The following is a 27531-nucleotide window of genomic DNA, read 5'->3' as shown; positions in this document are numbered from 1 at the left end:
TGCCTTCACGTGTATTTCCAGAAAATTACAGTATTTGTAGGCAGTATCGCGATTCTATTTGGCAGAATTGCCAGAATTTTCACTGAATATCTGGTTAAGAAATTTCGTCGGGGGCATTATCCCGCTGTCCTTCTAATGAAGCAACGATAGTTGATGCTCTCACCAGCAGGAGATAGAACGACGCACCGAAACGCATACTTAATACGAGTATTATGGGCAGTGTTTATATAATTTACGTCGACCGTTTGACGCACGCCGGAGCAAGCGCTTAGTAACTAAGTAATACTCTTTAATTTATGGCCGCCCTAATCAATGCATCACGAACGTAAGAGCAAACCGTGTATTCGAGTTAGCCTTTCATCCGCTGATTTATCGAAAATTATAGTACTGATTCAGACAAGTTATACAATAAACAGCAGACATGCTGCGCCGTCAACAGAGGCAATGTGCCGAAGAAATAAACCATAGCAAGAACATAGCTTCCCTGTACTGCTCATACCAGCCAGCTGAAGCGGGACGCTCGGGCTCAACATGGCGCTCATGTATCGCCCCCGGTTTGGCCATATTTACTGCCGCAACGTTATAGTCCAGCGGCTGACGTCCGCAGTATAGGGAGGCAACGTCACTGATTTGGTTTCCCTCTTCTACACAAGTAAAGCAGCAAAAGGCTAATTCAGTGCTGCTTTCTTTTGGGATCAGCATGATGCAGTGTTGTCCAATTTTTAAATGTTGTTAACTTGAGACGCTTGATTCGCTTGAGTTTTCTACACATTTTCTTTGCGCCGACACCGCAATATTTCGCAATGTGCCGACTAATGCGACCCTGCATTTTGGGACATTCGTAACTGCCATCGCAGAAGCGGGTGACCCCACAGCAGTCCACCGGGATGCGCCCATTTGACCCTGCAAATAAAAAGGAAGGCATTACTCAGTGTCCAACTTTCCAAGTAATCATACATCATTAGTACAAGTACTGCTTCGTATGTTTACTACGCTTTGGATGTAATTGCACGCTAAAATCACAGCTTTTGTTCAGAAACGCTTGCGGGAGGGTTTTTTCCTGCGATTGAAACGATCAAATACATAATTTAACGTGCACTGCACTGCGGGGCAGTGCTGCCAGAAACTTATCTAGCGGGGGAGAATGGACCGCAGTTTGCTCTAATTAAAGTAATCTCTCGTTGAAAAATCCAAAATACTATTAAGTTACAACACACAATATCTAGGTAGCAGGACAAGGAATGGTTATGACGCAAATTTTGTGGATTTCGATCAGAAACGACGACGAAGGCTTCCTGCCCGCCTCTAATACAGGGCTTTACATTGCAGTTGAATAGGGTAGCACATTGCGTAAGCTAGAAGTCGCGATACCCACAGCTGTCATGCTGAAAAAAAATAGGTAATTGTTCGAATCTGATTTACTTACTTGGGTTTGGCAAGGATTGCTGCTCTAGACTTAGCATCTGGGGCATCAGTGGCAGCGAAGGTCGTCGCCAGTGTGGAAGCGTGAGATTCGGCATCAGTAAACCGTTGATAAGATATCGTCGACGAATGCGGTAGTGTCGTACGCACAGCGGATAGTGTGTGACCTTTCGGAGCTGTTCTATCTGGGCATTCTACACAAAAAAGTGAAGAGTCACAGTTGATACGGTTGTTGCGCATGCAGCGCAATAGCATCTTGTAAGTCTTGTGCGGTTAGCATCATGAATCCCATACTTTACACAAAAGCATGCAAACCCATCAGCGACTTCAAGTCTGTTCGAAGGTATTTATCAGCATACGGTCGTGCTCAAATGGATGGATGCGGATGGATACACATAGCTTTGTTGTGGCAAGCCAAAGGTTGTGGCTCGAACGATAACAAGCAAATAACAGAGCGTGAAGAAAGAAATAAATCATTTGTGCTACTAACAGCGTGTCTTAACCTTTGTCTCAAATGCTTCACCTCTCGCAACATAGGTATATGCCTGGATAAAATTGCCTGGATAAGAAATTAGTGCTGTATGTGTCGTGTGATGATGTTGTGAGATAGATTTATTATACATAATGGCTGCGTGCACGGATGATATTTTTGGGTACGCACGGGTACTGGCTGCATGCACGGAGTTTTGTGGAAACAGATGTTGGCTGCGGGAACGGGATTCCTGCACGGCCATTGGCTGCGTGCATGGCTAAATTATTTAACTTTTTAATTTAAGTTTTTAGATTACAGTTTAATTTAAATTTCTTTGCATCCACTTTTGAACAGGTTCGATGCGACCACACTTAGTGGCCGCTTATGAAAGCATGCAACTGGCACTATTCCCACTTGTATCAGGCCGCGAAGAAAAAACTGAGCCGTAACACAAAGTATCCGTTTGTCCATAGAAATTCAACGGGGAAATGCGGCGTCAGTGCTGGGCACGATGGAAGGACTGGATAAGCTGAACGAAATTTTTCTGTTATAGTTTAGCGTGTTTTTTTCTTCGAATTGGTGTATTGAGGCATTGATTTGACCAATAAAGTCCCCACAATCCGTAAATATTCCTAAAATTATGGCATATGAATAAGTATGTCGGTCGGTCAAAAAACCTGTTGTCAAAAAACCGGTCAAAAAACCTGTTGCGGTTGAATAAAATCTGGAAAACTGTAAATATTACGATCAAGATTCGACAATCATAAAAAATTAAAACTGAAAAAGCCGTGCACAGCCAACACACGTGCGGATCCAAAAAGGTCATTCGTGCACACACCCAACACCCAAGCAAGCTCCCGCGCATGCAGCCAACACTCGTGTTTGCCCGTGCACGCCGATGTATATCACCAGCCAGCCATGGAATAACTTCTCTCACAATAACTACTTTTAGTCAGTTTAGCATTTGCACAGCAGCACGCCCATTCTGTTTAGCATTCAAGTCTGTCAAAAGGGGATCAAGTTACTCTGGTGTTGCCGCTTCAGCTCTTAGGCTACCGGGTAGTAAAGGTCATCATCCGCCGCATTCCGTAGCCACCCTGCGCTGCGTAACACAAAGCAGCAGCATGCGCGCAAGGAAAACACGCAACTATTTCTAATTTCACACCAGTCACTACAGTATTAGCATACTGTTACATTAATTTTGTGAACGATGGGGCCGGTACATGACGTGCACATGCATGAGAACATTGCCTTCCGGGCACTTAAAAAATGCTTTTCTGTATCGTTTAATGGCATCTTATCGCCAAAGGGTTGCATACACTGGGGGTGACACCGTTTTTGTGCCCAACACCCGGTTGTGAAATTAATGGCTCAATAAAATTCCAGAAAGTTTAAACGCGAACAGTTGTATCGAAAGCCTCATTATGCACCGAACTGCAAAGTTGCATGTAAACGCAGCAGTTTTATACAGTACCGTTGAACCGTTTGGGTACATTTTTCTAAGTTTGAGAACGAACTTCATGATATTTGAAGTGACTTTAAATTTCGAAAAAACTCCGATCTTGGTTAGGTATAAAACCGCTCTTTTTTTTACTAATATCATTGCAAAAGTGGTCGTGCACCGATTCACGCTATCCCTAGAGGACAGAAGGGAGGCTACAAATATAGAAAAATCGCTGCTGTAAAGTACTATTTGCGCTAATCCTAAATGTTAAGTAGTGCAACAGCCCCTGCACCCTTTAAAAGTTATCTACATAAAGACCCACTAATTGCGAAGACAGTATTAAAAGAAAACGTATGTGTAGTTGCGTTGCATACAGTAGAAATATGTCGGATGTGCCTCCGTTCCGAAAAAAAAACGTAATTAGAGTCTGTACATCTAAAATTTTGCACTAAGTTTTCTGCACTTACACGGGAAAGCAGGATTTTTCTGTTTTACTAAGTTATAAGCTACTTAGATACCATGGGTAGTGGAAGCTGAATGCCATATACGAAGAAAAATACATGCGATATTGAAAAATAAACGGGTAAGGTAGAGATATCGTAGCTTTTACTTGAAGCGTACGTATATGGTGAATCTGTCGTTATATGTGCCAGTCCGCAATAACATAATTATGAAAAGATAGCTTACCGTAAACTTTAGTGGGAAATTTGTCGTACGCCAGCCATGTGCAGAGCTCAGTGGTACAGTTTCGCTGTTCGGCAGATCTTTTGCGACATTTCCGAACGGATTTCGTTGCAACCATGGCGCCCATGCAGACCATGTACAATATCATGCAGACCGCTGGCTTAAGCAGCAACATTCTTAAGTTTTGCCGGAGCTTGTACCGACCAGAAACATCAAAAGGCCTCCGAAATCAACACGCTTCGACCATGCAACGCACACAAATATCTGCTGTTTTTGCGAAAGGTTGAGGGTATCTCATAAGCAATCAATAACACTATAACGCTAAATAGTCACTAATCACAAAATCGGTACGAATAGTAACAATTTGTGCAGAATTCCGGGTAAATTGATCTTCCCCGGTAATTAATGCCTCGTTCCAGGCGTTTGTAAGACACTTTTATCGTCGAGATAATGTTTGACCGGCAGATAATCGACAAGCAAAGATTTTTGAGCCTGGCTACGAGGCGGGTCCGATGGCGCAGGTATGACGCTGACTGCAGTTCCGCCTCCACAAACTGATTGACACTGATCGTAACTTGGTACGAAAATAACGGTATTTTACCGCATCTACAATTATACAAGCATGGGCTGCGATTAATTAAACAACTGCAGCACAGACCACAGAAAGTCTGCACATACTAAGAAAAAGGAGGTGTAGAAATCAATGCAACCACGCACATGAGCGTTTCTTGGAGCGGAAAACGGCTGTATTTTCTCGTTAGGACAGTTTTCCTTTAATGGAACAATGCGATTATGCTTCTCTTGACGTCAAAGGAACCGTCAAAACACCGCCTATTGTCATTGAGAAGACACGGCAAAGACACTACCGAGTAATGAAAGTGTTCGCTGATTCGACGCACGTCTGGACAGGCGGCAGGTTTGACCTTATACACCTTTAAACGGGACAATTTAACCACCACCTTTGCCTTTTCATTTTGCGGTGTTGTTTGACTCCGCCTTCTCTTGTAACCTTTCTCTTTCTTAATGGCTTTTCTCGAGTGCAATGTCGAGAACCTTTCTCGTAGATTAAGGGTTGCATGTGCAGATTTGCTGCCGCATGCAATCAGACTTACATTCGTTGTGATAACATGTCGTTGTGATAAACGCTTAAGTTTTCCATCAGAACGCTCATCAGAGTACTAGTCTTTTTGCGCAGTGCCAAGGGCAAAGCTAATGCGCTTCTTCTACTTCAGAACGACCTTTGAAATAATCAGTAATGCCAACTTACAGCATACAAGACACACTGCCCATTACAGGCATTCGTTTGCAACCTTTTTTTTCGCGCATTTTTAAGCCTTGCATGGTAAGTAAGTAGGTAACTGCAAAAAGTTTCAAAGGTTCGGATTGACAACCTATTTTCTGCTTAACCGGATCATGTGTTAAATCGTTTTGTGCAGTCTATTTCGCCATGTCTTAGTAAGCCGATAGAGTTACAATAATATTGCCATGTTATGTAAAAGCAGGGCTATTTAGGGAATATATAAGGCGCTTAGAAAGCACAAAATTAAATAATCATAAGGCCTTGTGCTTATTTTTGTACAATGTTGCCGAATACCGGTAATACTGTACTGCGGAAAAAGAATAATTATTATTGTCGCGGTGCGCCGCGTGATCACTTAATACCATTAACTATTTGACCTCCGCAGTGGATGTTACGACCATTAAATATTATTACATGATGCGCGCACTCGTGCTCGGCGGTAATTCGCAGGTAAACAACAGTTCTGATTTACACGTGCAGCCGATCAAAACGTCCCAGATTAGCCATCCTTCAAAACGAGCATTGCGGATATACCATATTTTATCAATTGTTAAAATCCCTATCCGCTTTAGAAGCCCACCCCGGAAATTAAGAGCCCACTGGAGGTTCGTTTCTGCAGTACCCCCCCTATGAAAATTTTTTTCTGAAATAAAGACTCCATCCAAACAAACCTTTTCGAAGAAATAGTAAAGTTGGGTCATCAAAATTTCTGTTAAAATACGGCAAGTTGATGTACAGTCCATTTGGAATTTTTTCTCAAACTTACTGTAACGGGTGTAGCTGCATGCGCGCTTACTTCCGGTTCTATCGGTGTTCGCTGGTTTTAAATTTGAATCTCCGCAGTCGGCACATCACTGCCATTGAAAATTGCCGAAAGGAACTACTCTTTTTCCCAAACAGAACAACATTAGCATCGATTTACGCCAAATTTTCAACTGTTAATCCGGTTGTACGATGGAGAAAATTCCGCATCTGCAGAAACATACCGGCATTTTGTTGGCACTCAGTGTCGCGGAAGTCCTGTTGGCAGTTATGGGATTCGCCTTAAATTTCTACAACCTATTCTATGGTAAGACGCGGTCTTAGCATTCGGATGCAGCCAGCTATTTCGTGCCAGTTGTAAGCATTAAATGCTTTATTTTTAGCACTGAATGTATTATGCATTAAATGCGATTAGAAATGCTTTGCAATTTTTTTGAAATAGACGTTTACTGTACTTTTGTCACTCTCTGCGTACTTAAAATTTTACTCTGCGGTAATTTAATTTTCTTCAAGCAACCATTTATAACGATTAACCAATGTGTCCAGCCATTGTCTATGCAGGTTTTTACTTAATATAATTAAGCTGTTTAAAACAGTAAATAGAGATCTGGATGGGTGCAAAGAAGGCAAGAATACATACATAGTTGGCAGCTTGGCACTAATCTAAAATCCAGACATTTGCGCATCATCAGCCGTGGCCGCAGCCGTTTTACAGTGATATCATCGATGACTAAGACAGCTTTGACTTAACCGGTTTTAACACTTCTACTCTCGTCGAGTGGCAGCACCGGTGAGCAATGCCGCCGATCTGTACATTCATCAACAGTTACTCTGCATAATTATTACAGTACGGTTATCAGCTTCGCAGCGTTTGGGTGCTTAATAGTTGTATGCGTTGCTGTATTAGAAAATAAGTAGCTCCTTGTTGAAAGCAAAAATCATGCTGATGCAGGCGAAAATTTGATCATTCGAAGAAAAATTAGTAATGGCGACATTTACAAAGCTAATAGTGCACTGTAGTGGTATGGATTACTATATAGGACCCGGAAATTTGTTGACAAAATATAACGGCGGTTATTATTTGGTCACATTATTCAAAATATACCCCAAAAATGCAGAATCACACCAACTAACTTATCTTCTTAAAACATTATTAACAGCCGAAAACTTATTGTGCGTTTTTTTAGGGCTTTTGAATGCGGGCAACAGTTTTCCGACACTGCAAACGGTGGCTTTTGTCTTTGTCACCCCGGTATACGGGCTGCAATTGGTATGCGGCGGCTGGCTGATGGTGGCCTGCGTGCGAGTATTTCGTGGTCAATGACGGTCAACAGCTTTCGGGACACGTTTGCAGGGATGCAACTTGAGGCGCGTTCGTTGGCTGGGGCTTGTACCTGCTGCTGATGATTGGTGCATGGTTCTTCGAGGTCGCCTTTGGCGCTGATTCATTCGTCGCCTCACTGGGTGTGTGAGGCGCCGTCCGCCATGTGTTCCAGGCAGACGTCACCGGACATCTGGCCATGCTGGGATCCGTTCTGCTGTTGGCTGCCAGTATGGTCGTGATAATGTTTGTAATCGGGCACAGCATGGCCGCCTGTGAGGATCTAAAGTCTACCAAAGAAGAGAAAAACCTGTTGGGGCGATCGCCAGCACGAAACGGACCACCACCGCCGTATAATGGCAAAATGGACATCACGATTTAGGAGGAAGACGTTCAAGGCGACCTGCAGGAATGGATTCACATCACTCGTTAATGATCCTTAAATTTCACAAATTCACGCTTTTACAATTTAACAAATACCGTATACGCTTTACGCTGCCCTGGAAAAATTGCAAGACCCGGAACGCTTCAGCAGATCGCAGGGTACCCGCAGCATTGTCTTGGGCGGATGTTGTAGATTACGCCTAATGGTGCTGCTAATTACCAATCAAGTCGAGTATGCGTTCCGCGACCAGACCTCAGTCTCATTACTGGATGATCAGGCAGGTGGTAATCCCGGATGGCAGGACGAATTCACCGGGCTGCTAGTCATGGTGGGGTCAATTGCGGTCTTAGGCGCCGCTACATTCGTGGTAGTGTTCATTGGCTGGCGCAGTGATGATGTTTACTACGGACTGGAACGTGTCACAAGCGAAACAGCGCTTCCTGTCCAGCCCCAAAAGGCGGAGTCCAGCGCCGCCATTGTACCAGGAGGTAGACGTGGAGATCAAGCTTTGGGTCCTCTACAGGAGGTCTATTATTACTCTATTCAGTATGACCGGTTCCTGAAAGCATGGATTCTAACAGAACACACAGCCAGCTGCGCCAATGCGCCTAACTTTTCATAAAGCGTTTCAGACGTCTAACCTTTACGCTGTCCAGCCCTATCAACCACTGGAAAATTGGAAATTATACATTAAAAAATTATACATTTAATTCTAAAAATATACATTGTTAATATTCCGGTGTATTGTATTGCTCGCTGTTAACTGCAGGGCAGCATGGTTTACTTGTACAGCGTACACGATCACTTGACCACTAAACTACATACACCGGTTGAGGTAACACGTATGTGTATAAATAGTATCATTATCGCTACTTCTCGCTGTACTCTGTACATGCCAGATTCGCGGGTGTTTACTGGCCACCGTCGCGACTCGCAACTGCTAACCGCCTTGGTAAAACTGCAGTCGAATGTCGATCAAAAGATTAGCACAGCGTTGACTGGTAATCAAAACGTCAACCCTTTTCTGTAGCGCTGTTGGTACACTCTTATTCAACATCCCTGGAACGCAGTATTTCTGCAGCCGTTACCGCCGTGCCTCACTTTGCGCCACGTTTGTGTTTGCTATTAAATCCACTTGAACGATGCCGAATTTAGAGAATCTTGTGAAAAATACGCGCTGTTTGCTGGTTCTTTCCATCGTGCAAGTCGTTTTAGCAGTGGCGGGATTTGCCACAAATTTCTACACTGTGTTTTATGGTAAGACATCAGCTATAGGTACAGTACTCTGATACGGTTCTTTCATTATTTCATTAAAAAATAACAGTATCTTGAACCTGCCGTATTGCGGAATGACACGGATCGTCCTTTAGGGGCGCTGTTTATGAAGAACAAAGGATTCCCTTACTTCCAATACACCCTGTCAATCGCAGTGTATGGCTTCCATTTGGTGAACGGCAGCATTCTCATCGTGTGCTGTATACGCATCTTGTGCCAATACCATGACCTGGCGCAGTTCGGGGAACATGCTGTCATCAATATCCGCAGAGGCATCTTGTGCAGATGCGGTGGTATTTTTCTCCTAATCACCCTCCTTGCCGGATTCATCATCTTCGGATACCGTGTCCAGCCTTTTGTCGCCACACTGGGTGTGTCGGGTGCCATCCATCACGTGTACCACGCCCAACTGACCGGACATCTCGTCCTGCTGGGATCGATTGTGATACTAACTGTCACTTTGATCGTGGCAAAGGTTATTGGCTGGTGGAGTGCTGATGTTTATCACGAGCTGGAGCGCGCCAAAAACGAGCCAGCCCTGCTTTCGAACTCGGAACTGCAGAATCGATCATCGCGACGGTACACGGAAGTGACGCAAGTCTAATCAGGTGGCGATTTTGGTACCCTACCGGATGTCCTTTGTCTAGTGTAGCCGGTTCCAGAAACATGGATTCGCGCGGAATAAGCAGTCAAGCAACTCCGTCTAACGTCTCATGAGTCGTTTAACAAGTGTATGGTTTACGTTTCCCTTTCCCATCACCTTATGCAAATTGTACACTAAAAATATATTTATCGCACTGCTTCCGGTGTATTTTCAGTGTGTAATAAGAATATGTCTCGGTGCCGACATAACGGCTGTCATGCAAGGGTTCTCTTTCGCTTACTGTAATTGCAACATAAAAATTTTTCTACCCGACTATAAATAAACGATCAAAGTGCCTTTGCGCAAGTTTCGAGAACACCTACAGTAATCTAGAAGATGTTGTAGCCGTACAAATCAGAAACTTGTGAGACTATAAACATCAGATTTACGCTAAAAAGCTACAAGATATCTTAACATACTTACAAATTAACAGCTAACACTGTGATAGCGCTAATACTAACTAGGTAGTACCTGTTGTCCAGTTCTAACACGGTTTTTCTAGACCTTTGGACAATGTTTGGTTGTCGTGAGACCATTCGTATTCATGCCCTTGCCCGTACTCTTCTCTGATGACGTTTTAGCTGATTATTGTTTCGTGTACGAGTACAGTTCAGAGATCGAGCCATCCAGTAGTTGCATAAATAATTTTGAAAATATTAATTAAGTTTATTAACGTTACCGATGAGCCATCATACCTTTTACCCATATACGGATTTGTAACACTTCACTACTCGTAGTGGAAATTAGAAGTTGCTATTGTAACGTACAACTATCATGAACTATGTATTAGCATGATAATATGAGCATAATTTATTACAAGCATCGGTCGCGCTAGCGTGCGACCACTTGAGTTTGAGGTAAGGAGTAATATCTAACATGAAAGAGATTACAAAATTTTGATATGCGGTTTGTAGTTACAGGAACAAAATAAATCAAAAAAATTTTAATTTAAATGTGAAATGCCGAATGTGAAATGCTTTAAAAAACAGCAGAACCAGCTATAATAGTGAATACCTTATTGTTAGCTACCACCAGTATCACAGAGCGACGCGGATTAATGAATTTACAAACTGCCACCAGTATCGCAGAGCCGCTACGTCAGTGAATACGGTAAACGGGCCACGGGGCCGGCTTTTAGATATTTAGATTTACAGACACTTCAGACAGTAACCTATTGAGGTATTCTAATTTCTAGATATTTTTAAAATGTTGAATCTCTGGAGGCTCAAAGAATTAGAGGCAACGGCCCCGAGCAGCGGGGCCGAGTCGAAATATTTAGAAATATTTAAAGGTTTTGGAAATGTAAAGGCTTCCCGGAGCCGACTTTGGTAAAATTTATAGCTACATATTTTGAGGTACTAAAAGCATTTTAAACATTCCAAGGAATTAAACAAAATAAAATTACGTATAAGTTTGATGTAATCGACAATTTTAAATCGCTCTTGGTTATGTTGCTAAGCTGGAAACGTGTATTTGTTCTTTCGAGACGTTTCCTGAATTTACTGGAAATTTCTATATACTGAAAACGCTAAGTACTAAAGGTTGAAATGTTTTTAGAAACTTTCGGGAAACAAAAAAATTTTTTTTCAAACTACAGGTAGGAAGCTTTGGAAGACGCTGGATTTTATAAAACTATCAAAAGTATCGCAAACTGAATCTCGAATTAGGAGATAATTTCCAAAACTAACAACGTTGAAGTACTATCAACCTTTAAGTACTACAACTTCGAAAAATTTTTTTAAGACCTTCTCCAAAACATTTTTTTAAAGATGAAGGTAGGAACGTTTGTGTGATGCTCTTTTTTATAAAATTAACAACTTATTGAAAAAATCAAAGTTGATTTAGGAGATAATTTCCAAAAAATAAGGACGTAAGGATATATGAGTCTATTGATAGAACTGATAAGCACAGCTGGATGGGACTTAGAGTTGACGAAAATTCAGATGTTTGAGAAACATGTACAGGTTACAACTACACCAACATTGAAAATTTTGCGATATGTAATGAAAACTGCTAAAATATAAAACATGTTACACATGCACGCTTTACTCATGGTTAGCAAAATGCATGTGCTTGCAGTAAGTACTATAGAGCCAGATTCGGTATGTACGTCCTCCAATGACATCATAAGTACCGCCTTGGTGGACACTGCCAAATGATCATGACTGTTGAATCTCGAGGCTTTTCAATCCGGCATCGACTGGTGGTGAACAGCATGAATTTCCCGACAATTCTATCAATGTATCTTATTTAGCTTCACCGGAAAATAAAGATTTCTATACAGACAGTTACCACCGTGCCTCATTTCGTGCCAGCCTTATTATTGCGATTATAGCCAGCTTTACAATGCAAAAATTACAAAATCTTATGAAAGAGGCGAACATTCTGCTGACCCTTTCCATCATGCAAGTCGTGTTGGCTGTCCTAGGATTTTCCGCGAATTTTTACACTCTGTTTTATGGTAAGAGTTGGATGCCGGTAATCTGTTGCGGTTCTTTGTTACTAGAAAAATTTAAACGGATCAAAGACTCTACATGCAATTGAAATATTTGTGTAGGTTATGTTTATCCGGTCTCTTGAAAAATAGCTATGCTTCTGAATTGTTTCTCTAGATTTCTGCAATGTCGTTTGCATTGACTTGGGAAGGAGGAGTACTTCTATCGTAATAATTATACAAAATTCGGTGACGAAAGGTTATTTGACTGTTCAGATTAACCCAGAGCGCTAATCTAATTTCATTCCATGACTCAGGCTGTAAGATGTGGAGACATATATATACCGTAGGACATAGGATTAGGCGCTACTCTTTTACTGGTAACGCACTGTAAGCGCGATGATATCATCGACTGCATGTGTTAGCCTGACCGCCGATATACCTTACCCGTTACGGCTGTTATCGATCGACAGCGCCGCTCTCACATGAGTAACAACCGTATACTAAGTTACTAACATTGTAAGCTATCGCAAGCAAAGCTACAAAGTGACACTAGCAACTCTTACTGAATTTCGTCGATAGCGCTGTAAAGATGGAAGTGGAAGGCTGGAAGCTGATTTGCATATTTTTCAGGAGCGCTTTATGTGGTCAACCTGTTTCCTCTCCTCCAGTTTCTGGCATTCATCGTGTCCATTCCAGTGTACGGTTTCCAGTTGGTAAACGGCTGCTATCTCACCGGATGTTGCACACGTGTTTTGCGCGGCCAACGCGACCCGGCACGCTTCGGGAAATATTATGGTGGACGCAGCATCATATTGGCCGGATGCTGTGGATCATACCTGCTGCTCCTGGTCATTCCCGGATTTATCCAGTTCGCCATTCGCGCCCAGCCCTTTGTTCCGTCACTGGGCGTGTGGGGTTCAATCCGTCAGGTGTTCCAGGACGAACTCACCGGACAGCTGGTCCTGCTGGGATCGGTTGTGGCGCTACCCAGCGCTATAGCATTGGCCATGTCTGTTGGCTCGCGCGGTGCTGCCGTCTACCACGGACTTAAACGTGCCGAAAAAGAGACCGTGCCTCTTGTCTCATCAAAACCACAGAATTCAACACCACCACCACCGTACAAGGAAGTTTAACTGGAGATCCCGATGTACTTACTACGTTCTACTGGATACCATTTAGTCAATACAGCCGGTTCCCGGTAGCAGGGATTCGCTGTAAACAGTTTACATTTGAGGTGCACGTACAGTTTTTTCTATTTGAAGAACACGTTGGCGTGCCAGTTTGGGGTTATCCGAAGATTTCTCGCCCTACGGAATTTAGATACCGAATTGTATAGTACTATTATAGCTTTTCACTTTGCTGCGTTAAAATGTGTTTCGCCTTTCCATAGCAACTCTCAGGCGCACGTACGGTCTCTTTTCCTCTTGAAGAACCCGTTTGTGTGACAATTGAAGAATTTTCGAAAACGCTTTGCTTGCTTTACCATAAACTGGGTAAGTTGACGGTAACTCCAACCGTCATGAAGACGATACAAAAATTATGTCCGAACATATCCGCCGACGCAACACAGCGAACCCAACACACCAATTTGAACCTTGGGATGCTAATCTGAAACGGCTCATAATAGCAAAGCAGCACGGTTTATTTATACAGCATACACTAAGCCGATTAGGTAAAACGTATAAATAGTACCATTATCGCTACTTTTCGCTTTACTTGCCAGATTTGAGTGTAATTTACTGGTCGTCGCGACTCGCAAGTACTTGCTGCCTTGGTAGAACTGCCGGTTGGCTGTCAATCATAAAATTAGAGTTAGCTTAACGTCGACTGGTTCAATCAAAACTTCAAAGATTTTCGGTACAATCTTGTTCAACATCCCCAGAAAACAATATTTCTGCAGCAGATCGTTACCGCCGTATCTCCCTTCGCGCCACGTTTGTGTTTGTTAGGAAATCCACTTGAATAATGCAGAATTTACAGAATCTCTTGAAAGATACGCGCAGTTTATTGGTTCTTTCCGTAGTGGAAGTCGTTCTGGCAGTAGTGAGATTTGCCACAAATTTCTACACTGTGTTTAGTGGTAAGAAATCAGTTATACTCTGTTGCAGCTCTTTCATAAATCCCTTCAAAAAATAGCTGTATTTTGAACCTGCTGTATTGAACAATGAACATCCTTCAGGGGCGCTGTTTATGTTCAACATATTAATATTTCCTTACTTCCAACTTCTGCTGCACATCGTGTCCAGTTGGCGAACGGCATCCTTCTCATCATGTGCTGTGCACGCATCTTGCCCCACCATCGGGACTTGGGGCACTTCGGCGCGCATTCTGTTATCCAAATCCGCAGAAGAATATTGTGCGCATGGAGTGGTGTGTACCTGCTGACCTTCGTCCTCGCCGGATTCATCATGTTCGGATATCGCGTTCACCCTTTTGTCCCCTCACTGGGTGTGTCGGGTGACATCCATCACGTGTTCCACGCCCAACTCACCGGACAGCTCGTCATGCTGGGATCGATTGTGATACTAACTGTCACAGTGATCGTGGCAGAGGTCATTGGCTGGTGGAGTGCAGATATTTATCACGTGCTTGCAGGTGCCAAAAACGAGGCAGCGTTGCTGTCGCACTTGGAATCACAAAATTCACCGTCGCCACCGTTCAATGATGTCTATCCGACGAACAGGATTGTGCAGCTCTAAAATATGTCTGTTGTCCAGTCGAAAGGCTTTTCAGAAAAACCTGGATGTCCGCGGAATGCACAGTCAATTACGTCTTCGCCTTACTTTTTTTGAGTCGTTTCATAAGTACATATGTTTACGCTGCCCCATTCCACGACCTTGCGCAAATTGTACACTAAAAATATGTTTTCTGTACTACCTAGGGATATTCCGGTGCACTAGTAATGTGCTGCAATAAGAATGCGTCGCGCGAATGCCTTTATAATATGTAACAGCTTTATGAGCACGTCTTTTCTCTCTAATGGCACCATAAATACTTTTTCCATACGATATTATATAAATAACCGATCAAAGTTGTTAGGCGTCACGCGCACACTGCAATCATAAATTATGTAAATGGGCGTTTCATTGATGGTAGAACCAAAACATCTACTTGTGTATTTGATGGCTACTCGGGTAGTATGCGTTGTCCAGTTCTCATACGTACGGTCTCGTATTTTCTCTTTTACGAAACATTTGACTGTCCTAAGATCATTCTTTTTCGTTCCCTTGCTCTTGTTTGATGACCTTTCAACTGATTAAAGTTTTTGTGTAGGAGTGCACATAAAAAATTGGGCCATTAATAGCTGCACGTTACAGTTGTAACAGCCATTTCCAGTAACGTACGTGAAAATTTTCTTACAAGTTAACATTAACTTTTAGTTGAATATCCAGTGCATATATTCGCCTGTGACCCCTGTGTCGCCATCGCTATTCAACTGCAAGTTTGCAAGAAATGCAGATCGGTGCCTATAATGACTACATTTCATCAAGTATAACTTCATTTGGTAGCCTGTTAACTGGAAAAAAACGCTTTTTCACTTTCTTTAACTAGTGTGGCAACTTCGGTTTAAAGAGCGATCCAACCCATAAAGTACATGCACAACCTACAAGAAGAAAACAGGAAAACTATTAAATACCACAGTACTACCTGCTGTACTGAGCCTGTACCGTACATAACACATTCATAACGCGCCTACTTAATATTGCTGAAGGCTACTGCACTCCTGATATTACAGTACTTCTTCTCTGTTATGGTATGCAGGGTACCCTAAAAATACTATGATACATGTTTTTTGCCTTTACGGGCTTTACCCTTTACAGATACTTCTGTTACTGATCGACAACGCCACTGACACATAAATTATACGCAATCAAAAATGCCTAACGTTTCATCAAGCATTTCAAAGCGGTTTTTGCTGTTTTCCAGTATTAACATAATATGGAAACCGCTCTACCTATCAGCATCATACTTCCTGGCTAAAAAGGTATCGTAAAAAGGTACAACAATTTGTATCATTCCTTCGTATTCTGCGCGAATGTTTACGCTTTATCGCGTCACAAGCAAACTTAATTTACGATATATATTTTCTTGGATTGGCCATTACTACTCTGGTTATTCAGTATACTCTGAACGTTGATTAGTGAAACTGATTGAATAATCTTTTCCGTGTTTATGCTGTACAGCTGCGCAAATGACGCTCATGTCCATGAACAGTTATCACAGCCAGTGACAGCCTATACTGCTCCAGCAACGAAGGCGTATGATCCAGATACCACTATTACTGAAAACGTTTAAGCGGAGTGAGCGTTGCAACTAGCGGGATATCCTTATCAAATGGAAACCACGCTGGTCTGTACCGCAAAGACAACAAACGTACGGATGCAAGAGCCCTTTTCCTTGTACGTGATGCCGGTGATGGTAAAGCTGATTTGGGATGCTACCTGCTGGAGACGGTAACAACCTTTCACGTTCGTACACATTTGAACGCTTCCGGTAGTGTTGCAGTGACAGTTGCAGGCCTTACTGATGGCAAGAAATACTCTAAGTCTAGTCCATGGTAGGCAATATACGTACCGTACACGTCCCTGGCCAGCTGTTTTATCCTCTGGCAGTGGATAACTAAAAAAAGGTAGCTGTACAGGATCAAGTACTGTACAGATGCATGCCGGATGCAGTATGTATTCCATTAACGTCATCAGCGATACTGCGGATTATTGACTGTCGAGACCCGAACATCTTCAATACAGCCTCGACTGGTGACGAAGAGAACAAATCATTCTCGAAGGACCTGTAAATACATCTCATTCACCAGTCAGTATCGCCGGAAAATAATTTTTCTTGAACAAGACGGTTACCGCCGTGCTTCATTTTGCGCCAAGCTGGTGATTGCTTTATAGCCAGTTTCACAATGCTAGAACTGCGAAGATGTTTTGTGACAGATAGGTGCACTCTTTTTGTTCTTTCCATCGTGGAAATTCTGTTGGCTGTTCTGGGATTTTCCGCAAATCTCTACTCCCTGTTTTATGGTAAGAAGCGAGTAATAAACTGACTATATTTTTTATTAATGAAATGTTTTAGGCGCAAAAAAGACGACACTTAATTTTGAATTACCGTAGTCCCGAAAGAAGTACTGGTTTCTCCAGTCTTTAGCAATTCCGAATGCCTTCAGATTTTGGTTGTAATTTCATTTAATGTGATTTGCATTAGCTTTGCAAAATAAAAATATAAAAGATGCGATACAAAAAAAGGGATGGCGAAGTTGTAGTCGACTGTTCGATTAACCTAAAGCGCTAATCAAAATCCACTCACAGACTCAAGGTGTAAGCGCAAATAATATAGCACTGCCTTTACTCTTTTCCTGTAACCACACTGTACTGTATGTGCACAGCGCAATGATTTCCATCGCTTGATCGAAAACATACCTTACCCTTTACATATGTAACGGCTTGTATTGATCGACAGCGCCGCTACCACGGTATCGTGCAAAGCTATCAAGTGATCCTAGCAGTAGCTCCTACTCACTGATTTCTCATTTCTTCAGAAGATCGCGATATATTGCAGCTGATTTTGCGCCTTTTTCAGGAGCGCTGTTTGTGGTCAACAGTTTCCCTATCGCCCAGTTCCTGGCGTTCATCCTGTCCATTCCAGTGTACGGTTTCCAATTGGTTAACGGCTGCTGTCTCACCGTATGTTGTATACGCGTTTTTCGCGGCAACCAAGACCCGGCAGACTTCGGAAAAGGTCATGATGGACGCTGCACCTGCTTGGTCGTATGCTGCATATTCTACCTCGTGATACTGATCGGTAGCGGACTCGCCCAGTTCACGTTCCGCGCCGAGCCATTCGTAAAGTCACTGGGCGTATGGGGTTCCATCCATCACGTGTTCCAGGTCGACCTCGCCGGACAGCTGGTCTTGCTGGGAACAATTGCTCTACTAGTCAGCGCTATAGTTGTGGCAATGTCTATGGGCTGGCGTAGTGCTGTTGTTTACCACGAACTTGAATGTGTCAGAAATCAGGAAGTGCTTTTTGGCTCGTCGGAATCGGAGAATGTAACACCGGCACCGTACAAGGACGTCCTAATTATAACCCGAGGTCAAGACTTTTTCTCTACAATCTGCACTCTGCCCGACGCCATTTAATCAAGATGACGGGCGCACGAGAGCATGGATTTGCGCGATGCGCATGAGTATAGGCTAGTTTTATAAAGCGTTTTAAATGTTTACCGTTATTAACGCTGTCCTGTCGAATCGCTTTATAAAATGTAAACCAAACAATTCATTATGGCACTGTTAACATAGTGGTGTGTTTTATTATGCTAAGGTGTGTATAACCTTTATATAACGGCTTTCAGATGCTCGTATATTGTCGTTTTTGTTTAACGATCTTGTTTATGTGTCCATTTAAGAAAACTTGTATGCGAAGATGCTTCGTTATGCTTTACCTCGCACTAGGCAAATATGTTAATTAATATTGCCATAGCATAGCCACTTCGGCAAATATTATGGTCTATAGTCAATAATACGGGCTTGTTATGGTGCTCTGTATTTCAAGAAAGGTCCCGAAGTTTTCCCTGCACTTCCGTAATCTCATATGAGCGACCAAGGTTTGGTTTTGGCCTATTCCACGTGTGAGTCGGTGTGACCAAAATATGTTTACCTTTTTGCTTGAGTCTTATGCGAACTGGAACTAGGAATACAATTATAACTCTGGAAGCGATAAAGTAGAGAGCCAGTCTGGTTTTGGGGCGGACTACGCTCAAGCTCCTTCGCCAGAACAACCTATTGAAACGCCATGGCACCTGGTACACATGTAACAGGCGAACAAGACATGAAACAGCGTTAGTAGCAATAGTAATCACTTGTTACATGCCACGAATTAAACGCAATACCTGTTGTAATTATCACCGAATGTATGTGAAAATTATTAGGAGCGCTGATTCAGGGTGGAGAGTTTTCCATCTTCCAGTTTGTGGCGTTCATCATTTCCATCGCACTGTATGGACTGCAGCTGGTGAACGGAGGCTGTCTCATCGTGGCCTGCATGCTTGTAGCTCGTGGAAAGCATGATCCTACCGTTTTTTGTGCATATCCGCATAGGAGCGGTGTCCGTTTTCTTGTTTATTGCTTCCTTTATCTTTCTTGCATCTTGGCTCGTCCGGGATCGTCAAATTTGCTAACCGTGCCAAGGTGTTCTACGCTAAAATGGGCGCCTGGGGCGCCGTCTCTCACGTTTTTTTCTAGGCCGACATTTGTGGACATCTGGTTATGATGGGATTTTTAAATTCGAAATTTTTAATTAGTATCTACCAGCGCAGGCTTGTTGTTCTGTTAATTGGCTATTGCCCGGATAAAAAGTATTGATGGAATTCATTGTGGTGTCGGGCGTTAGTATGCCGGTGGCATTCTTGACCGCCTTATACAGCTGCTACCTGCACAACGACATGAAGGACGGAGAAAAAACGACAAGTCGCAGTGGAGTCCACGGCGTTGAATCAAGACGCTGGATGCTCACTGTAACCGGATCGTGAAACTGGAGGCCTCGTGCGACTTGCATCCCTAGCTACCCTGATAAATTTGCCCTACCGTATCTTTACGGAAATCATCACCTTTAATATTCCACAAAAGCATGGCGTATCTTGCCTTGTAGGAATTAATAATATACCTAAGTGTGGGCTTCGGTAAACATCTTTCTTTTACAAGCCTAGGTTCATGCACTCTGTATCGACGCCTGGATATGTATCAGTTTCCGTAGAATTTCACAAAATCACTGATTGCATTGTTCGAATGAAGTACATACTCTCTATCAAAATTTATTAAGTTTGTATTTAAATGATTTTAACCGTTGTCAGCTCTGTCTCGTGTAAGTATGTAAAGTTTGCAAATTTCAAATGTTATCGAGTACCTGCTGCCGGATTAAAGTAACAGAGTAGTAATGTTGTTAGGAGTAAAGAAGACCAAACAGTAGAATGTTTCACTTGCATGTGAAGAAAATAAGCAACTTTTATTCAGTAATACAGGTTTTTCCTCTTTGGTGTGTTCTGTGTTCAATAAAAGTTTGTTCATCCATAGAATTTATGGCAATGGTTTATGTATAGAACGAGTACCGTATTTAAGTTCGTTTAATTTCTATAGAAGTACTTCTATATCTATATTAGTATTGATAATTGGTTCAATGCAAACATTGCATTAGAAGTAACGAAATTTCAGTGTGATTGTGATAATAACCACTTCACAGTTGGCGTAGAATACGAGGTATGAAAAAAATACAAATCAGCCGGTCCAACCGCGGTTTAAAAATTCAAAAATTTAATCAGTACACAGTGTGGAGCAAGATCACTGCCAGTGCGCATCACATAGCAAGCACTGAGTTCGAGCAGAGAAGCGCATGTTTATATTGTTTGCAAATGGCTTCAAAGGAAGTATCTATCAATCTTTATTATAGACTTTAGTAAAAGATTAGCGCCTCATACATATTCCTTCTCTTCCGTTTCCTTGTTGTGAATACACTGGCGAAAAATTACGCACATCGCCGACTGCCGGTATCTGGTGGTCTAAAATCAATAAAAACGGAACATACAGCTTATAATTACAGCTTATAATTTACCGACAGGAACTAACAAGTAAGCAACAGTACGTTTTTACAGGCTACACGTTCCATTCGGCTGGTTGGTACGAAGCAGAAGCCAATAAAAAACATGCTCCCATTCGAAGTGCATTATATCTATAATACAAAAGTACTGGTCCGAGCCTATACTCGTACAGTTTGTAAGGAGAGACCGATAATCGATGCAACTGGCCGATATGCCGCAGGAACACCAGCAATTAGCTTCCTACAAAATAATTTTTTATTTTGAAATCAGTAGTAGGCGAGAGCAATCCACATAGAGTTTATTGTTATGCATTGTTATGCAGTCATGTTCTAGTATCATTCATGTTAATGAACCCACCATTCTATTTAGCGTAAAGACATATTGATTCGCAACCTGAAAACGATACCATAAAGGCCGGTATAATTATTAAAAGTATTAAATAACTGTCACCGCAATGGCTTAATGCTCTGCGCGAAGAAGGCATTATGATTTCATTAGCCTTTGTTCTATCGGTGTTTCAGTTAATCGCCCTGGTCATCGCGCACTGAGTACGCCATGAAAAAAATCCCACACACTACAAAATACTGGGTAGCCCTTCTTGAGATTTAAGTATTGATTAGTGTATTTCTAGCTTTCGGCAGTAAAAGCATTTATTCGCAATTTAGCCCGCAAAATTAATTAGTGGATTGGTTTTCGGGAATCGTTATTGTTCTCCACATCTCCGTGTAACATGGTTTGTAATGATTTTTCTTTCAGTACGGTACTATAAGATATTTTGGGCGTTATAAGTGCGTTGCGCGTATTATGTGTTTAATTTTCCCCGTTTTAATCTTATGCTTTTCTTTTCGGAAGTGCTTGTTCATACAATCTACGCAAGTTCACCCAGGTCTTTATGAAGCTTTCAAACAATCACACCACAAAAAATGTTCTGACAATATCTGAAAACACCTACCTGCACTCGGACGGAAGTATCAAATGCGCAAGGCCATCAAAATGTGCCGCTAATCAGGTGCATTACTTCGATAAACTAACACTCCGGTGGAAAAGCGGAAATGATCTTTGCTTTCCCATTTCAGTCGTCCTGTTGCAATGCTTCCGCTAATGTTTGTTAACCCAGGATAACGTGTAAGGGCGATGACTAGCTCTAAATATATATATTTTCTAGATAGATATATAGCTCTAGATAGATATACGTATTTTGACGATGACTAGCTCTAGATTCAAATTAAAGGTCGACGTAGGTAGACAGAAGACTGTACATCACAACAGCTACGGCGCAGTTTCATAACAGTTGTTTACCATTATTGCGAATGATCGATTTGTTCCAGAGTCGTGATGTCGCTTAACACAAAATCTACTGGTTGGCTCGCTGTACACACGGTATAACTATTCGACGTAATGGTATATAACGTGCATGCGTTATACTGCACTTGATCTTTCGAGTATTTAAACCGGATTGGTGTTAAGGAAAGCGATCAATCGAGCACAGGTTTGTAGCATTCGCCCTGCAGTTCAAGAACGTCCTTTGAAGAATTTCTGAAACCAATTCGCTCGCGTTTCCAGTCGTTGAAACCGGACAGTACAAACGACACTAGATTGGTTTAGACCAAACGTTAGTCCGCTTAGCCCGATTGTCAAATGGAAAAACTGCCGGGAAATTCTAACGGTTTGCTGGCACTTGCTATCACGGAATTCCTGTTGACCTTTTCGGGTTTCGCCGCCAATGGCTACAACCTCTTTTACGGTAAGAATCAGGGTGTAAATGTACTCTGATGTCATTACTTGTCTCTGGCGAGCTGTAAGCATTATCCGACACTAGAGCTGAAAGTTTTTCGAGAATTTTAAGTTAATTATTTTACTTTCGCTATTTACTTTTAGGTTAATTATTTAATCTTCCGGATTCCATCCAGTTTAAATCCTCGCTTATAAGCCATTTATAACAATTGCACTCTGCTGGTCGTTAAACTGTTTTACGCGCTTTGCCAAAAGCGCGTAATATATATTTTATGGTTTTATATTTTTTACAAGAAAGGGTAATCGAGATTTCGTTGACGTGCCACAGTGCCGAAGATGCGAATAATTGCTTGATTCTAATTTAACTTGCGTACAAACCATTTCCTGTTCGCAATACCTTTTCTACAAGGCGCTAAAGGTCATAGCTGCGACTAACATTCTTCTGATGATACCGCCTCTGAATTGTTTTAATCGGTTTCGCCCTCTAAATTGATCGGTAATACTAGTAAGCAATCTCCATTTATTTATTGGTCGATGCTGCGTGCACGGGGAAACACGGGTGTTGGCTGCGTGCACGGGTGCTTGCACGGGTGCTTGCACGGGTGTTGTCTGCGCGCACGGAGTTCGGACACGGGTGTTGGCTGTGTGCACGGGTGACCTTTTTGGATCCGCACGGGTGTTAGCTGTGTGCACGGCTATTTCACTTCGTTTTACGATTCAGAGGTTTTCTACGCGGCTTGATGCAAGTGGAAATGGTGTCGGTTGCATGATTCATAAGCGGCTACCAAGTCACAAGTTTCTCCGCATTTCGCATCAGACCCTGCTCAAAAGTGGCCGTTCCAGGATCCATCCCGAAAAGGAACGCAGTAGCATGGGCAGTATTACAGAAATTCTTACGTGGCTATATTACACAGGAATGGCATTACATTAATACAAAAATCTTCATGGAAAAAAACACTTGAGAGATTCTCACGTCTTAATTCGACTCTACTTACGGTGACTTTCAAGTACTTCATGATACTGCACTAACAAGTATAGATATTAACTGGTAACATAGTAGTACTTTCCTCAAGCGGCTTTACTTGTACATAGTATCAAATTTCGCAGTACTTGCGGTAGGTATTTTCGTTGAGAAATTGTGGGTCAAGTGAGTAGGTTTTCATAAGTAGTAATTATGTAAAAAATTCATAACTAAAATATACAATTAAATTTAAATTAAATAATTTCCCGTGCACGCAGCCAACGCCCGTGTAGGAATCCCGTGCCCGCAGCCAACACCCGTTGCCAAACTCCGTGCACGCAGCCAACACCCGTGCGGACCCAAAAATATCACCCGTGCACGCAGCCAAAACCCGTGTTTACCCGTGCACGCAGCCATAATGTTATTTATTACCTTTATCCCTATTGCTGTACAACGACAAAGGTACAATATCGCTTATTCGGTGGAGCAAGGTCATGGATTATGACGCTTTGAGACCGTTGGCCACTCCATTTTTGGCATTTTTATCCGATCTGTCAGTTTTACAATTAATCGGTTGAAGGTAATCTAATTTGCGCATACACCAGGCTCTATTCTATTTCCGTTATTAATTCCCCGCACGTTCTGTCGTACAAAGTGATAAAGGTCATGATTGTAACCGATGTGTTTGCGATATCATCGATAAGTAACCTAGAGTACTAATCCTGTCTGATGGCCTGACTTAACTTCTTATATATAGAACGGTAACACGAATGAGCAGCGCTGGTCCACATTGGCAGACAATATTTATTTGTTTTTATTATTTTTATTAATTTTTATCAGCAGGTAATATTCGTGGGGCCTTTACAGTAAAGTGATACAATCATTCAGCCACGGTGCCAATCACATCGAAATCTCGATGACGTACTACTTTGCAAAGCATAAAGTGATAAAACTATAAAGTTTTGGACAGTGCACTCGTACAAAATGAGAGTGTGAAACTTTCCCTCCTAAAATAATTCAGCCAACGCAAAACATTACTGGTCAGTTGATGGTTCAGTTGGTACAGTAACGTGGTCTGGTCCGGAAAATTCGTGAAGAACACGTGCAAAACGATAAATACTTGTTCGCATGACAATAAAATATGTGTAATTTCAACATTCGAAAAATGTTTTTCCAGGGGTACTGTCGGCGGGTAACCATTTTCCGGTCATCCAGACTCTGGCCTTTGCCTTCTCCATCTTTGTGTACCTAGGGCAGCTGGTAGCCGGCGTCTGTTTCGTGGAGGCTTGGGTGCAAAGACGTCGTGGCCACCGAGATGTGACATCCATCATCGATCGTGAAATGCTCTGTGTTGGCCATATCTGCGGTGTATACCTGCTGATAATGATTTCTGCATGGTTCTTCGTGTTCTTGTTTCAATGTGACGTCGCCAAACTGGGCGTGGGGGGCGCCATGCAACACGCTGTCCAGGTTGATCGCACAGCAGAGATGGTCATGCTCGGATCGCTTGTGATGCTGATCGCCAGTATGTTTGTGACATACCATGCCGTTGCGCAGTATGCTCCCGTCTGCAACGATCCTAAGCTGGCGTCCACCGACGAAAAACAGCAACTGCTGGTCCGCGCTGATGGGCGAAACATGCTACCTTCGTCTTATGAATCCGTCGAAACGAAGATCACGGTGTAGAAACAAGATGTCCAGTGGAATCGTTGTCAGGAGGCTTGGATTCTCCATGTAGTTTGCGCTTAACGGCCCGTAACGGCCCGGCCCGCTTCGCAATTTTACGCTTCTGCTTCTCTGTGAACAATATGCTGTACGCAGCTGTTATTTGTTAAACGCCATGTGTGAATTCATAACACGCTTGCAATCAATATTAAATAATTTTGTCTCGGTATCTCAATGCATCTTTGCTATTGCACAGTCTTTCATGATACCATAAGCTGCCGTAAGCACAGCACCGTAACCTTTAGTTTATTAGTTAGTAAGGGAAACGCTACGACTGTGTTAAAGATGTTGGGAGGATACAAATTTTGGTTGTTTATTTAATGCTGTGAATTAATGCCTTTAACTGTGAATCAGAGCGACCGTGCTTGCAATTTAAGCTGTTTTGATAACTACTGCCAAGAACTTACTATAGGTAGATCTCACACTATAGTAAGTAGTTCCTACTGCTTACAATAACATTATAAAGTGCATAATATGCTCGTTTTCTTCAGTGTTCGGTAACCCTTTAGGCGGGTTTCAGTGAACAACGGTAAACACTGGACTACATGTGGAAGCTGAACGCATAATACGTGTAATTACTGAATATAAGTTTTGGTTTAAAATTATTGGTACTGATTACTAATTTGCCAACACAAACTGCAAACTATTGCTTAACATATGTAAGTGCTCGAATTTAACAATAATTTTCAATGCGGTATTTTTAATATTCAGTAATCAGTGCATAAGGCTTGTGCACTACAAAGAGGCCAGGGTAAAAAAGAGGCTCGTAATCATACGGCAATCCGTATGTGTTTCTCGCTTTATACTTCTCAAATTGGCCGCGTTCACCTGCAAAAATTGCAGTTTCCAAAAATATCTTTGAAAAAACCGTAATACCGCCCGCCAGTTAATGATGACGTAGTTATCCCGGTCCTGTCGCGACTGTTCGTGTATAAACTCCAGGGTGTGCATAATCTCCTGCTGGACGTCACCGTGGTGCTTAAGACACGCGTTGGATATCGATATGGTCTGCCGGCGGCCAACCCGTCCAATACCCGACAGACACATGTAAGCTCATGATGTGTATTTTAGCAATGAACGACAGACATATCAAAATTAATACGTGATACAGACCTTTTTGGAAAGTAATAAAGTCATTCTCGGTCGAGCGCTCCACGAATTTCACACAGTTGCCCGTCAAGCGGCTTATGATGTTCATGGATTCCTGTATCATCTGGATATCGCTTGCAGCTGGTAAATATAAGACCGGTGCTTTTTTATTTGATTTGTTTCTCCTCAATCCTCCTTTGGTTAACTATTTATGAAGGATCAAGCAAAAATAAATATCGTCAGCCACGCGAAAAGTTGTTTATATAAAGATTTTCGTGAAAACTGGTAAGGTATAGTGTTGTTTAGCCAAAATGAAGACGCACCGTCGACTGAATTAGCCGCTCCCTGGGTTTCTGCAACAAAATATTATATATTACGAGTACATCCTTATGCCGTTTTAGATAAAGTATTTGCTCTCCCGTATTACAACGCATTCCCTCCCGTATTTGTTCGGTCTGTGGATAACCTGCATTTGCGCCTTTTGGAAAACCGGTTGTGTTTCTTTACAAATTGGTGTTTCGCGTTATGACCCTTTGGGGAATAAACTGTACGGGTACTTCCGTATAACAGCCAAAATACGAAAACGTCGGCTGCTGCGCTTGAGTCTGTTTCAGACAACACCAGATTTGCCCAGTGCATGAGGGATTATCCATGCCCCATCAGACCGGCTCCGACGACCTTATGGGGAAAGACGGTGACCGCAGTCCAAGATTCGTCATATCTCTGCCACCTCACAGCCGCGTGGAATTGAAATAACCCTGAAACTTATCGTCTACGCCACCCTGGAATCCTTCACCGCAGCACTGAAAACTGTAGAATGGGAAATGTTGCCGTCAGTTTAAAAAACGGCAATGAAAAAATGTGTGTGTTTATGCTTATCGTGTTTCGTTATTCCGTCTACCACCACCTGCTATACCACGATTGCGACACAGTTGAAATCACACTAAAAGGCGATTACGTGCGTAAGTGTCCTTGCTTTCCTTTTACCACGATTTTTATTTTGAAAATTTTTCGAAAATTTGTGATTTAACAACTAATGTTTGTGGGTTTTGGTTTTATGCATCGACCCCAGCGCGGTCGCCTCCCTCCCTTTTTCTATAATAGCATTAACGTATCGCAACCGTACCGAGTACTAACTACTAAGCAACACCCCTGCGTGCCGTTTCATATGTTAACGCTTGTTGTTTTGTTCTCTTTGCATGGTGTCATAATAATCTTCTTGTTTTTACGATTTTTAATGTTAAACCGCTGAGATGATGGTTATTTCCTGCATGTGTTCTCTCG

The 27531-nt window shown here is 42.4% G+C and overlaps 2 protein-coding genes across 2 annotated transcripts; both read left to right on the top strand.

Moving 5' to 3' along the window:
- Window positions 1–11917: 11917 nt before the first annotated feature.
- LOC129597287 (uncharacterized) lies at window positions 11918–13643 on the top strand. Its single transcript, XM_055494770.1, has 2 exons — window positions 11918–12169; window positions 12776–13643. Exons 1-2 carry the CDS (start codon window positions 12055–12057, stop codon window positions 13276–13278), a joined length of 618 nt encoding a protein of 205 aa, XP_055350745.1. The 5' UTR covers window positions 11918–12054; the 3' UTR covers window positions 13279–13643.
- Window positions 13644–16930: 3287 nt separating this feature from the next.
- Window positions 16931–18517, top strand: LOC129597298 (uncharacterized). The gene is made up of 2 exons (XM_055494781.1): window positions 16931–17172; window positions 17729–18517. Exons 1-2 carry the CDS (start codon window positions 17055–17057, stop codon window positions 18286–18288), a joined length of 678 nt encoding a protein of 225 aa, XP_055350756.1. The 5' UTR covers window positions 16931–17054; the 3' UTR covers window positions 18289–18517.
- The last annotated feature ends 9014 nt before the right edge of the window (window positions 18518–27531 follow it).

Source organism: Paramacrobiotus metropolitanus, unplaced genomic scaffold (assembly GCF_019649055.1).
Source record: "Paramacrobiotus metropolitanus isolate TYO unplaced genomic scaffold, Prichtersi_v1.0 Parri_scaffold0000102, whole genome shotgun sequence".
NCBI classification, from domain to species: domain Eukaryota; kingdom Metazoa; phylum Tardigrada; class Eutardigrada; order Parachela; family Macrobiotidae; genus Paramacrobiotus; species Paramacrobiotus metropolitanus.
The sequence above is the reverse complement of the archived record's forward strand: the minus strand, read 5'-3'. Positions and strand labels throughout refer to the sequence as shown.